Genomic DNA, 12,436 nt, shown 5'->3' with positions numbered 1-12,436 from the left:
GTCGCAAAGCAGCAAGGGAAAGAGTAACAGGGAGCTCTGTGGTCTGGCTGCCTCCATGAATGTCATCTGAAGGAGGCCAATAAATGGGTAGAGAAAGATGAAAATACATGGAAAACATAATTAAGCTAGTTTTTAATTTCCACTGGGGGTGGGGGAGGTCTTACTTATTAATAATATTGATGCCAAATATATCTTTTTTAATTTAATATGACGGCTATTTTAAAATGTCTAATATATATGAACATTCACCATGTATCTTTGCAATCCCGATCCCGTTTCCGATACACTGATGCAAATTTTGCACGTGGGGACATGTCTGGAAAATGTGAATATTGAAACATTGGATCTCTTGATGCTGATGAATACTTATTAAATATGATAATTTTTTTCGATTGTGCCTCTCTTAAAATACCAGTCCCTTCCAGCACAATATGGGGTGAAATGTCAATCTATTGTAATTGGGCCTGTGCAACATGGGCCATTATTATCACTGAATATGTATAAATCTGTGACTGCCGATGAATAACTCTTTTCTTGCTATGTCTTGTTCTCCTTTACTTTCCCTGTTGCTTTAATGCTGTCTGAGCTCTTATTTTACAAGGTAAGACACTTCTGCTGTTTGCTTCTATAACATGAGTTATTTGAGAATTTCTTTTTCATCTTGCCCCTCCCTCCCCCGTCTCTCCGATTACAAATAATGTATTTCTGGTCACAACAAATGATTTGCTATCAATTGTAAAGTAGTTGATAATTGTAATGAATTATTAAAAGAATTATTATTCATTATAAAAATTAATTATTAAAATATGCTAATTAGGATATTTTTTCTCCTTTTTTTTGGCAGTCGACCAAAGCATGTTTGAGAATTCTAACACCGCGCCCACGCCAAAGCTTCACCACACCAGGGCCGCCGTCTCCACTAAAGGGGCCCCGGCCGGCTCCTTGACGGCCATTGCTGCTGAATCGGGTGGGAGATCGGGCAGTGGTGGCGTCGGCGGCATCAACAGCCAGCACCTCAAGAGCGCCATCAACCTGGGGAAGGCCATGGGGGCAAAGGTCAACGACCTGCTTCGAAGAAAAGAGCAGAGCGCCGCGATGGACGTCGGCGTGACCGAGGTCAACAAGAATGCAGAGGGGGCTCTTTCGATGGCGGGCGGGGATGAGAAAGGAACGGTGGCTAACAACGGAATGTAAGTAGAGCTACTTCTGGATCAATGTGCCGTAGTTTGCCAACCATGAGGAGGAGAATGTTTGGCTGGAGTCATGACTAACAATGTAGATATATCCTGATGTAGCGTAGCATGTGAGGGTTGTGATGATCTTTACAGACAGTTTCCCTTGTAAATTACATAGAACGACATAGAATTTACAGCACAGAAACTGGCCATTCGGCCCATGCTCCACACGAGCCTCCTCCTACCCTACTTCATCTAACCTTATCAGCAAATCCTTCTATTCCTTTCTCCCTCGTGTACTTATCTAGCTTCCCCTTAAATGCATCAATGAAGGCCTTAATTACATCCTGTAGATATGTGTGTCAGATCGGCAACAGTGCACAATATGCCTCAAGGTACCCGACCCACAGAAAGGTTTTAGTGTTATCAAACCAAAATGTGGAAGTTATTTTATATTTCATATATATATTTCAGGGCGTCGTTGTACTTTTCCATATTCTATGATGTCAGTACAAATTTGCACGGTGCTAGAACACATTGGATTCCCTGGCAGTTTGGTTTCCTGGCACGGCTCTCCAAGCATAGGGAGTAGTGGCTCATTGAGGACGATGGGGTGTTGGTCGCGTCTCCTGGTGTTAGGTTTGAGTTTGGGAGGGTGGACGAAGAGTATGAGGGTGCTGGATACTCGGCGCAGGCCGCCTGTCAAGGAGGCGTTGACTTCCTGCCAAGCTAACCGCCTGGGACTTTTTGGGACCAGCCCTAATTAATGACCTGGGTGGCCCTCCTGGTCCATGTTGGGTCTGGTGCTGGGGGTTTGCCAAAAGGAAGGGTGGAAATTAGATACTTTAAAGATCTGCTGCAAAAACTTTAAAGGGATGCAGCCACGCAAAACTAAACGGTCACACATATGGGAGTAAAAATTGTTGCAGCCTTCACACAGGTTTTAGGAGGCAAAAACCAGTGTCCGCCAAAATAGATGTGGAAGCAGAAAACAGAGTCTGTGAGCAAATGATGGAGTGACGGAGCCCCTGAACCTTGATTGATGGCCAGGGGAGTGGGAGAAAGATTGTCCCATTTGGCACTCCGGAGCACTCTTTCCCAGAGGACAACAGTGCAGTGTGCCTGGCAGAAAAAGGCCTACCTGAATCGTAGGAACAGGAGAAGGCCATTCAGTCCCTCGAGCCTGTTCCGCCATTATACCAGATCATGGCTCCCAGGTCTCTACCTCAGTGCTGTGTACAGTGCCCATAGGACCTAGAAATAGATGTACACCTTAAGGATAATGCCAAGCTAAAATAACCCAACAGTAACATTTCCCAGGTCGATAGCTCAAATATGCAAACACAAAGTGTTGCCTGTCAACTTGTTTCCCATTTACTGCAGGCTCGTGTAGATCCGTACTCCAGCAGAGCACACATTAAAGCTGCAACTTATAACAAGCACCCTTGGAACACTCGCATCGTCAAAGGGCTTCACACATAAAACCATTGTAGCACAAGCTAGCTGCATGATGCGTGATCACTTACACACAGGACATGCGGCAGGCTGGGCCCGTGTCCGTCGCGGTGTATGTGTTGCTTCAACTTACAACCCCTGTTGACTACTCCCGTGCTTGCATGGGAAGATCATACAGAATAAGGAAATTACTTATCTTCCGTTCCCTTGGAGGAGGCCACCCTCTTGCATATAAGATTATGGATGGACTAGGCGAAGGTGAAGCTGCAAGGCTCCCCCAAGCTCAGGGTTAGAATCAGCCAGTTCTTATGCCTGGTTCCCTTCTCGCTTGCTCTCATTCGGGCATGCACACACACAAGCATCACACACAGTTAGTATTTTCTAACAAGAGCTCTGTTTGAAGGTGTGTCTTGGAGCCAGAATTGTCCCTTTCCTATCATTGGCAGCCTGGATGAGCAGACTGATTGCACAGCCTATGGCCAAGAACAAGATGGCACCTTAGCGCCCTGTATCTCTCTCACTAATATTTGCAAGCAGCAGTATAGAAAAAGAAAAAAGAAAGAACTTGCATTTATATAACACTTTTCATGATCTCGGGGCATCCCAAAGCGCTTTACAGCCAATTAAGGACTTTTGAAGTGTAGTCACTGTTGTAATGTAGGAAACGCGGCAACCAATTTGCGCACAGCAAGGTCCCACAAACAGCAATGAGATAATGTCCAAGTAATCTGTTTTTTAGTGATGTTTAGTTATGTAGTAAAAAATCCCAAGGCGCTTCATAGCAGCGTTATTAAACAAAATTTCACACTGAGCCACATAAGGAGGTATTAGGACAGATGACCAAAAGCTTGGTCAAAGAGGTAGGTTTTAAGGAGCGTCTTAAAGGGGGAGAGAGAGGCGGAGAGGTTTAGGGAGAGAATTCCAGAATGAGAGACCGTGGAGGGGTCGAGGGAGGTGGTTGTGAGGTAGAGCTGGGTGTCAGCAACATACGTGTGGAAACTGACGTGTTTTTTGATGATGTCACCAAGGGGCAGCATGTAGATGAGAAATAGGAGGGGCCAAGGATAGATCCTTGGGGAACTCCAGAGGTAACGGTGCGGGAGTGGGAAGAGGAGCCACTGCAGGTGATTCACTGGCTACAACTGGGTAGGTAAAAGTGGAACCAGACGAGCACAGTCTCACCCAGCTGGACGAGAGCAGAGGTGTTGGAGGAGGATGGTGTGGCAAACCGTGTCAAAGGATACAGACAGGTCAAGAAGGATGAGGGGGGATAGTTTACCACGGTCACAGTCACAGAGTGATTTTGACAAGGATTGTTTCAGTACTGTGGCAGGGGCGGAAACCTGATTGGAGGGATTCAAACATGGAGTTGCAAGAAAGATAGGCACAGATTTGGGAGGTGACAACACGTTCAAGGACTTTGGAGAGGAAAGGGAGGTTGGAGATGGGGCGGTAGTTTGCAAGGACAGAGGGGTCAAGGATGGGTTTTTTGAGGAGAGGTGTGATGACGGCAGAAGGGGAAGGGGACAATACCTGAGGAGAGGGAACCGTTAACAATATCAGCTAGTATGGGGGCCAGGAAGGGAAGTTGGGTGGTCAGCAATTTAGTGGGAATAGGGTCGAGGGAGCAGGAGGTGAGTCTCATGGTCAAGATGAGCTCAGAGTGGGCATGAGGGGAGATAGGAGAGAGACTAGAGAAAGATGTGAGTTCAGGGCTAGGGCAGAGGGAACCCTAGGGGAAGGTTGGCTTGATGAGATAGGGGAAGGGAGGGAAGCGGCAGAGGCAGCTGAATGGATGGTCTCAATCTTAGTGACAAAGTAGACCATGAGCTCCTCACACTTGTTGGAGGTGAGGGTGGAGGAGGCAGGGAGAGGGGTTCAAGAAGATGGTTTGTAGTGGAGAAGAGAAGCCGTGGGTTATCTTTGCATTCCAGGATGATCCTGGAATAGTGAGCAGTTTTGGCAGAGGAGAGCGGGATAAATATTGGCCAGGACATTGGGGAGAACTTCCCTGCTTTTCTTCGAATGGTTCCATGAGATCTTTTATGTTTCATCTGAAGGATGGCACCTCTGACCAGGCAGCACTCCCTCAGTACTGATCTGGAGTGTCACAGGATGCAGTTAGTAGCAATCATGCACCATGGAGGAAACACTGAGAAGAGTCTGGTAACTTTGGCAGCCTCTGGGCACGAACCTAAGGCAGTCTCTTTTCCTCCTCCGACATTCATCCCACTGTGCAGCAAATGGAGGAATAACAACAAGTATTCAGAACATGGACGTTATGCTAAGATACATTCCTCTCACAACATGTTGCATAAATGTAATGAGAATTTATAGCGTCCGACGAAAGGTCTTCGACCTGAAACATTAACTCTGTTTCTTTCTCCACAGATGCTGCCTGATTTGCTGAGCTTCTCCAGCATTTTCTGTTTTTATTTCAGATTTCCAGCATCCGCAGTATTTTGCTTTTGATTAAGAGCTCATCAGAGTTAATGATCTATGCGTGGTGCACAGTTCAGAAATTGCAAGCCATTTTGTTCACAGAAATGCAGCAGCGCTTCAAACCTTTGCATCTATGTAGCGTCTTTCACATCAAAACATGGCAAAGCGTGTCACACGTAATACATTTATTTTTGAAGTGCAGTGACCAATGTTATGTAGGTTTTGAACAACAACAACTTGCATTTATATAGCGCCTTTAATGTAGTAAAAACGTCCCAAGGCACAGGAGCGTTATCAGATAGAATTTGACACCGAGCCAAAGAAGGAGACATCGGGACAGATAACCAAAAGCTCGGTCAAAGAGTTAGGTTTTAAGGAGCACCTTAAAAGAGGAGAGAGAGGCAGAGAGGTTTAGGGACAGAAATTTAATGTGAACATATTAACCAGTGCAATAAAAGTAGCACACAGACAAATTAAATCCCAAACAACAACTTGCAAAGAGAGTAAAATATGGTTTGGAGAGTGTAACACAATCAAAGAGTTCCAGTGAATCCTAAAGCTACAAGACTATGGCTTATTCAGTCCAACGTACTCCACTCTATTCCTTTTTCCAATTACTCATTCCAGCGGTTGTCTTCATTGATCAGCTCCCCCACTCGAGTTCTGTTATTTAAGTTTGTACATGTGGCATCACCAATAATTTGTTTCTGCAGCTTCACATAAAATGATGCAGAGAGGACGTTCTGCTTAGAAAAAAGTGTTTTTTTTTCATGTAGCAAGGAGCAATAGTTCTGCTGAAAAAATAACATCCCAAGAGTTTGGAAAGAAAGAGTGGGAATGGCCACATTGGAATGTGCGAGCAGCCAGCAGGAGCACTGGCCTACAATGGACCTGCAGGATATATTCTTCCCAGCAGTGGGGACGGGAGAATATTGGGCTGGGGGCTGGGGATTAGCAGCAGAGGGCAAGAGTAGGCCACCAAAGGAGGGGGGAGGAGGAAGGACAAGAAACCTTGGTCCCAGAGGGTCGTGAATCTTTGGAATTCTTTACCCCAAAAAGCTGCGGAGGCTGAGTCATTGAATACATTCAAGGCTGAGTTAGACAAATTTTTTGATCAGCAAGGGAGTCAAAGGATATGGGGAAAGGGCAGGAAGGTGGAGTTGAGGTAAAAATCAGATCAGCCATGATCTCATTAAATGGCGGAGCAGGCTCGACGGGCCGAATGGCCTTCTCCTGCTCCTATCTCTTATGGTCTTGTGGTCACCAGGCCACGACGTTGAAAAATAATTTAATGTAAGTTACTAAAAGATATTGATATCGTAGTGTGTGAAATAAAAATACTGATTACTGGGATTTCAATTAAAAAATGTAATTAGTGTAAACATTTTCAGGGCTGGGAAAGGAATGGGAGAGCCTTTTGAAGCCAAATTCGTAAATTTTGGGGTTAAATGTTACCTGGATAGGGAAAATATAATTTACGTGGTTAACATTTAAGTAAACGACAGATCTCGCGAGTTACTCACTGCACACAGTGGCACGTTCAAATTCCGACTGTCTAGCCTTTGGCCCTCCATTCAACACGACATTTCTGCAGATACCGATCTGCTCAATCACAGCCTCACCTCCACCTTGTCCCCATTAAAACCATTACTCTCTCTCACCCTGGTTATTCCCCCTGGTACGGCCCTCATCTCCGCTCCCTTAAGTCCAAGGGACGCAGACTTGAATGTTTATGGCAGACAACTGGTTTAGCCATTCATCGCCAGATCTGGCTGGACCATATAAAGCTCTATCGGGTCGTGCTCTTCTCTGCCAAAACTGCTCACTATTCCAGGATCATCCTGGTATGCAAAGATAACCCATGGCTTCTCTTCACTACAAACCCTTCAAACATCTTCAAATGCGTTATGTAGCTCGGTGTCAAGTTTTGTTTAATAACACTCCTGTGAAGCACCTTGGGATGTTTTACTACATTGAAGCGCTATATAAATGCAAGTTATTGAAATCCAGCATGGCAACCAGATGTGCTCCACAGTGTCACCCACTGGCAAGGGCATGGAACCGCATGCAGACCTCGAACCGTTCGGAAAAAAAATAGAAAATAAATTGCATTTATATAGCGCCTTTCATGTCCCAAAGCGAATTGCAGCCAATTAAGTACTTTTGAAGTGTAGTCACTGTTACAATGTAGGAAATGAGGCAGCCAATTTGCACACAGCAAGGTCCCACAAACAGCAATGTGATAATGACCAGATAATCTGTTTTAGTAATGTTGGTTGGATAAATATTGGCCAGGACATCAGGGAGAACTCCCCTGCCTTTCTGCGCAATAGTGTCACGGGATCTTTTACGTCCTCCTGAGAGGGCAGACATCAGTTTAACATCTTATCCGAAAGACGGCACCTCCGACAGTGCAGCGCCCCCTCAGTACTGCACTGGAGTGTCAGCTTAGATTATGAGCTCAAGTCTCTGGAGTGAGTCTTGAACCAACAACCTTCTGATTCAGAGGTGTTAGTGCATTCTAATGTCACTGACTGTGATATTAATTGGGAAATCCTATTAAAAGCATTAAAAGGGCAGGCATCACTAGGTGTGAATACAATTAATATTGACTGTTGACGTAGGACTTTTGAATGGATAGATGACAGAACATATTGGGTTTAATAATATATTGACAGTGTATTTACACTGATATAATGGGGGGATGATTTTCTAAACCAGGTCTGTATTTTACTATAGTTCATAAACTTATTTAAAGTAGAATAAAACACTTCAAAGAGTTTGAATAAAACATACTGCATTATATATAGATAGTGCAAAGAAAAGATAAATTCCCTGCTTAATATAAGATACTTATAAAGAGCCCTCCATTTTAGCCCTCCACAAAGTTAGTACACAAGCATATAGAATTTTCCCAGAAGCTCCAGATAACTTCCATACCTGGCCTCGATACTGATGTCTGGGTTTTCGGTGCTACCATGCACTGAAAGATCCAATTCCTGATGTCAGCAGTGACTGACAGTGGTGTACTGCTGAAATGAAGGGGCTCAAAAGAAGGCAAAAAGAAAAATTAAAGTCCATGCATTTCCTTTGGGTAGGAGGTTTAACACATTTGCATAACTCAGATGGAGGAAGACGTTGTATTGGAAATATTCTGCCTAGCCTGCCCCCAGCATACATACTCGCACGCACACTCTTCCTTAGTTTATCCTTTAGTATTTCAAAAGATCATTGCTGTCGCAGTGGGTAATGTGTTCTGTAAAATCTGGTGTTGGCTGCAGTAATGTTGAAGTATGACTTTTGTGCTGGATGACTTGTGAATGATTGCTCATAAGCTGCAACCTTAGGTTTGCAAGTCATAAACCTCCATAGAAATTTGACTTTTGCATTGGGTTTTATGGTGACTGAGTACATGTTAATTATATCTACTGAAGTACTGTATTTAAATGAATATATGAATACTTGACGCTAACTTCAGCATTGTGCTGCTTAATAATACATTTTTTGTACCCAGACGCAGAAAATTGCACTTAGTGATGGCTTAAGTACCCATGCAAATAATATTATCTCTCAGACTTCTGTGTGAGCTGCACCTGAGCTGTGCTTTCCCCAGCTGGTCACGGTCATGTGTGAATCTGAACAGGTCCCAACAGGGCAAGTTTAGAATTGCATCTGATTTGAACAAAATTGACAAAACAATGACGACTTGCATTTATATAGGGCCTTTAATGTGGTAAAACGTCCCAAGGCGCTTAACAGGAGCATATTCAGACAAAAATTGACACCGAGCCAAAGAAGGAAACTTCAGGACAGGCGACCAAAAGTTTGGTCAAAGAGATAGAGGTTTTAAGGAGCATCTTAAAGGAGGAGAGAGAGGTCAAGGGGCGGAGAGGTTTAGGGAGAGAATTCCAGAGATTAGGGCCTAGACAGCTGAAGGCACGGCCGCCAAAAGAGTTAATTTATACTCGAGGCTACAAAGGCCTCTGCTTTTCGGTAAGTTGTATCCACTTAATGGAGGGGTGAAAGTCAAATATCGGAATTCTTTTTAAACATTTAACTTTCAACCCTGTTCTAATTCTTCGCCTCTCCTGTGATTGGAGTTGTTTTTCTTTCTATTCTGTCCTACTCTGTTCCTTTGCCTCTGGCACAAGGGACAAGATGCTCAATTGGTAGGGAAATGGTCTGTACAACTGGCGGAGTTAAGTAAGCTGCAAGAGGAAACATTAGCGCTCTCCTTAACGGGGGAAAGAAATATACCTACGTACATTTCCGAAAATCTTTCCTGTGTGCTCTCTCTCATTCACGTTTTTGCTTGTGCCTGAAATGTTTTATATTTCGGAAGTTAACCTCTTCTCTTTAATTGTAGTCAGAGCTTTGTGGACACATTCCCTCGGCTAGACCCACCTCCACCAACGGTCAAAAAGAGGACACCTCGAGCACTTAAGACCACTCAGGACATGATGATATCATCCGTGCCAGTGGTTCATAGCAGTGATGTTTCTGACCTATCCATCACAGCCGCTCCTGATGAAACAGCGCTGCAAAAAAACGGTACACCTGAAAGTAAGGCCGACGGTGAGGGAACTGCCCTCACGAGCAGCGTGGAGAATTTAACTTCCAACTTCACCGCCCAGGCCAAATCGGAGAATGAACTCTGCAGCACATCGGAGAGTGTAGAGGTCCTAGCCAAGCCTGTCCTCTCGGTGCCTGATCTTCTAAATAAGGAGCCTGTGGACGTCAAACTCAAGCCAACTGGTCATGAGAAACGGATGGCCTCCTCCCCGCGTCCCGACAAGGCTTGCTTGCGGATCAGCATTAGCGAAGATGACATTTTAGGGAATGACTCTGAGGACTCTGCAGTGCCAAGGCAAAGATGCTCAAGTGTTGAAAATGAAGAGCACCATCCAGACTTGTTGTCATTCGACTAGATTGCGGTGGAGAACGTGCTTCACTATTTAACACTGGATCTGCAGTATCCCTTTTCCTTGAATAGTCTCAAAAGGGGGGAAAATCACTGTAATGTGCTTTAGCCTTTTCCAGAGTTTCACACCAAATCTCATGACCTTTGTTCTTACGAAATTCATAAATCGATGCATTGTAGTCCCATGGGGTTTGGTCTCGTGGTTTAAAGGTACAGTTACTTGTGTGGGAGTCCTTTACCAGGCAAAGGTTTGGCTTTGAACCTGAGTTTTAAGCGGACTGAAAAGCCAACTTTGAACTCATCTTAGGAAGGCCACCACTCACTAGCACTGTGTTCAGAGTGTAAATTGTCAAATGTACACAAGGAACATTGCGAGAAGGCTAAAGTAGAACACAGAGAGTTTTTAGAAGTAGAGCCTTGGAATCACACTGTGGGATGATAGGGTACGAATGACTTACACATTTGCCTGAACTTCCTCTCGCCTATTTTCAACAGCAGAGTTAACCTATTTATTTTAAACAAGTTAACCCTCTGCTAAAATAGCGCAGAAACTAATTTTGGACCAACACATCAACCGTTCATACCTACGATCCCATGTTGTAATCTCAAGGCCTAGATTTTAATGGTAGTTAAAGCTATGAAAGTCAACAAATCCAAACACTGTTCTACCTGTTCACCAAAGTGACTAACAACCTTCCACCATATGCAAAGCCTGTATGTAATAAGACAACATTAAGTGCCTGATTTATGCCTTGTGCACTTGGAACATTGCCACGGTAAAATTTTGTTGTGTAAACACCTCATTAAATATTCTTTCATACAAACACTTTCTGCAAAATGAAGTAAACATCACAGTCTTGTGGAACTTCGTTTTCCAGTAGATTATTTGAAAAAGTATTGGAATCTTAAAATCAGAACAAGGGAAAGTGTATGCAAGGAATATGCAGTGAATTGTATTGCAGTTTTAAAATGAAAGTTAATGTAGTTTTTGGAAAGAAGAATTTATTTTAGATAAATATTACTACATCGCTGACTAAATCAAATAAATCTTTATAAAGTGCATCATTTTATTAATACGTCTAGACGTCATACTGCCTTAATAGTAGTCTGTTTTAAGAAGCTCGTCCTATTTTTGGAGATGGATTATTTAAATGTACCACAATCTGCTTACTTGCAAATTGTCTGTTTATCAGATAGCTGCTCCCTGTACTAATAAAGCCTACATTCAGACTAACTCACAACGTGCTGCTCTCCAGAATTCCAGTCTAGACAGGAATTATTTCCAAAGGTATTTCAGTGAAGTATTTAATTTAATTATTTTTTTTGTTTTACAGTTTATTAATTTTAATTACTTCTGTTACCCAGAACGTAGCAAAGTATCAGGTGCTGAATGAGACAACCCCTCTCCCCCGCCCCTGCATCCACCTCGTAGACATCTTTATAGTTGTGCATTAATACGGCAAGAATGAAGACGGACGTGTACATTCATTGTGAGTTTTAGCACAACAGCGCACAAGTCTAAATGTTAAAACCCACACTGTATGGAGTATCGCTATGAGAGTGCAGGGTGAAGTTCTTTCTTTGACGTGATGTATATTCATTACTCTCAGCCTAAAGAAATGGTGGTAGGGGGAGAGTTGGGGATTGTCGATGGTCGAGATATCTGCCAATCCATATCAACCTACTGAAAACCGATGATCTACTAGTATTTGTAGAAATGATCTCATAGTTTGATTGAGGTTTCAGATATTGTTTTATTCAAATGCAAATGTTAACACTTCAATCATTTAGCATTTTTATGCATTATTTTATAAACTGAAATCCTTAAAAATAAATCCACAGTGTTTTGTGGTTTTCTTTCAAATTTTAATTTTGGCGTGTGCAGTCTCTCTCCCTCTCTCTTTGAATCGCTTTGAAATATTTATTGACTGCCACCTTGATTTGCACAGAATTAGTGTGCCATTAAATGTTTTCAATCTTTTAGGCAGCCCACGGTCTTTTTAATTCACTGCCTCATACATTTATATTGTATAATTAGACAGACTGTACTGGGCACCTGTGGAAGTGAGTACTAAAAATTAATCATTACATTTCTTTTAATTTAGTGGTACATTTGTTGCTGTAATGAGACATTTTATATTGCATTAAAAATTCAATTTACCTTGAATTGTTGGCAAGACTTTTTAAAAAAAAAAGTGTCAGTGAAACTGTGACATTAATTCTAGACTGAAGATCACCATCAATTCTAAGATGTCTTTAAAAGCAGTGCTGACAATTCCTGGGTCCAAAGCCAGCAGAATTGTTACTGGTTTATTATTAAAGGGAATTGGATATATACTTGAAAAGGAAAAATTTAGCAGGGCTATGGGGAAAGAGCAGGAGGAATGGGACTAATTGAATAGCTCTTTCAAAGAGCCGGCACAGGCAGGATGGGCCAAACGGC

The 12,436-nt window shown here is 43.1% G+C and overlaps 1 protein-coding gene across 4 annotated transcripts in view; it reads left to right on the top strand.

Moving 5' to 3' along the window:
• nos1apa (nitric oxide synthase 1 (neuronal) adaptor protein a) overlaps positions 1-11,863 on the top strand; it is a 381,173-nt gene extending 369,310 nt beyond the window's left edge. For all 4 annotated transcript variants that reach the window (XM_067990661.1, XM_067990660.1, XM_067990662.1 and 1 more), the window contains 2 exons: positions 845-1,190; positions 9,439-11,863. In XM_067990661.1, the coding sequence (XP_067846762.1) occupies positions 845-1,190; positions 9,439-10,000 (908 nt within the window). In that variant the 3' untranslated portion in view covers positions 10,001-11,863. The remainder of the gene's footprint in view (positions 1-844; positions 1,191-9,438) is intronic.
• The last annotated feature ends 573 nt before the right edge of the window (positions 11,864-12,436 follow it).

The sequence above is a fragment of the Heptranchias perlo genome, chromosome 9 (genome assembly GCF_035084215.1).
Source record: "Heptranchias perlo isolate sHepPer1 chromosome 9, sHepPer1.hap1, whole genome shotgun sequence".
Classification (NCBI taxonomy): Eukaryota; Metazoa; Chordata; class Chondrichthyes; order Hexanchiformes; family Hexanchidae; genus Heptranchias; species Heptranchias perlo.
The sequence above is the reverse complement of the archived record's forward strand: the minus strand, read 5'-3'. Positions and strand labels throughout refer to the sequence as shown.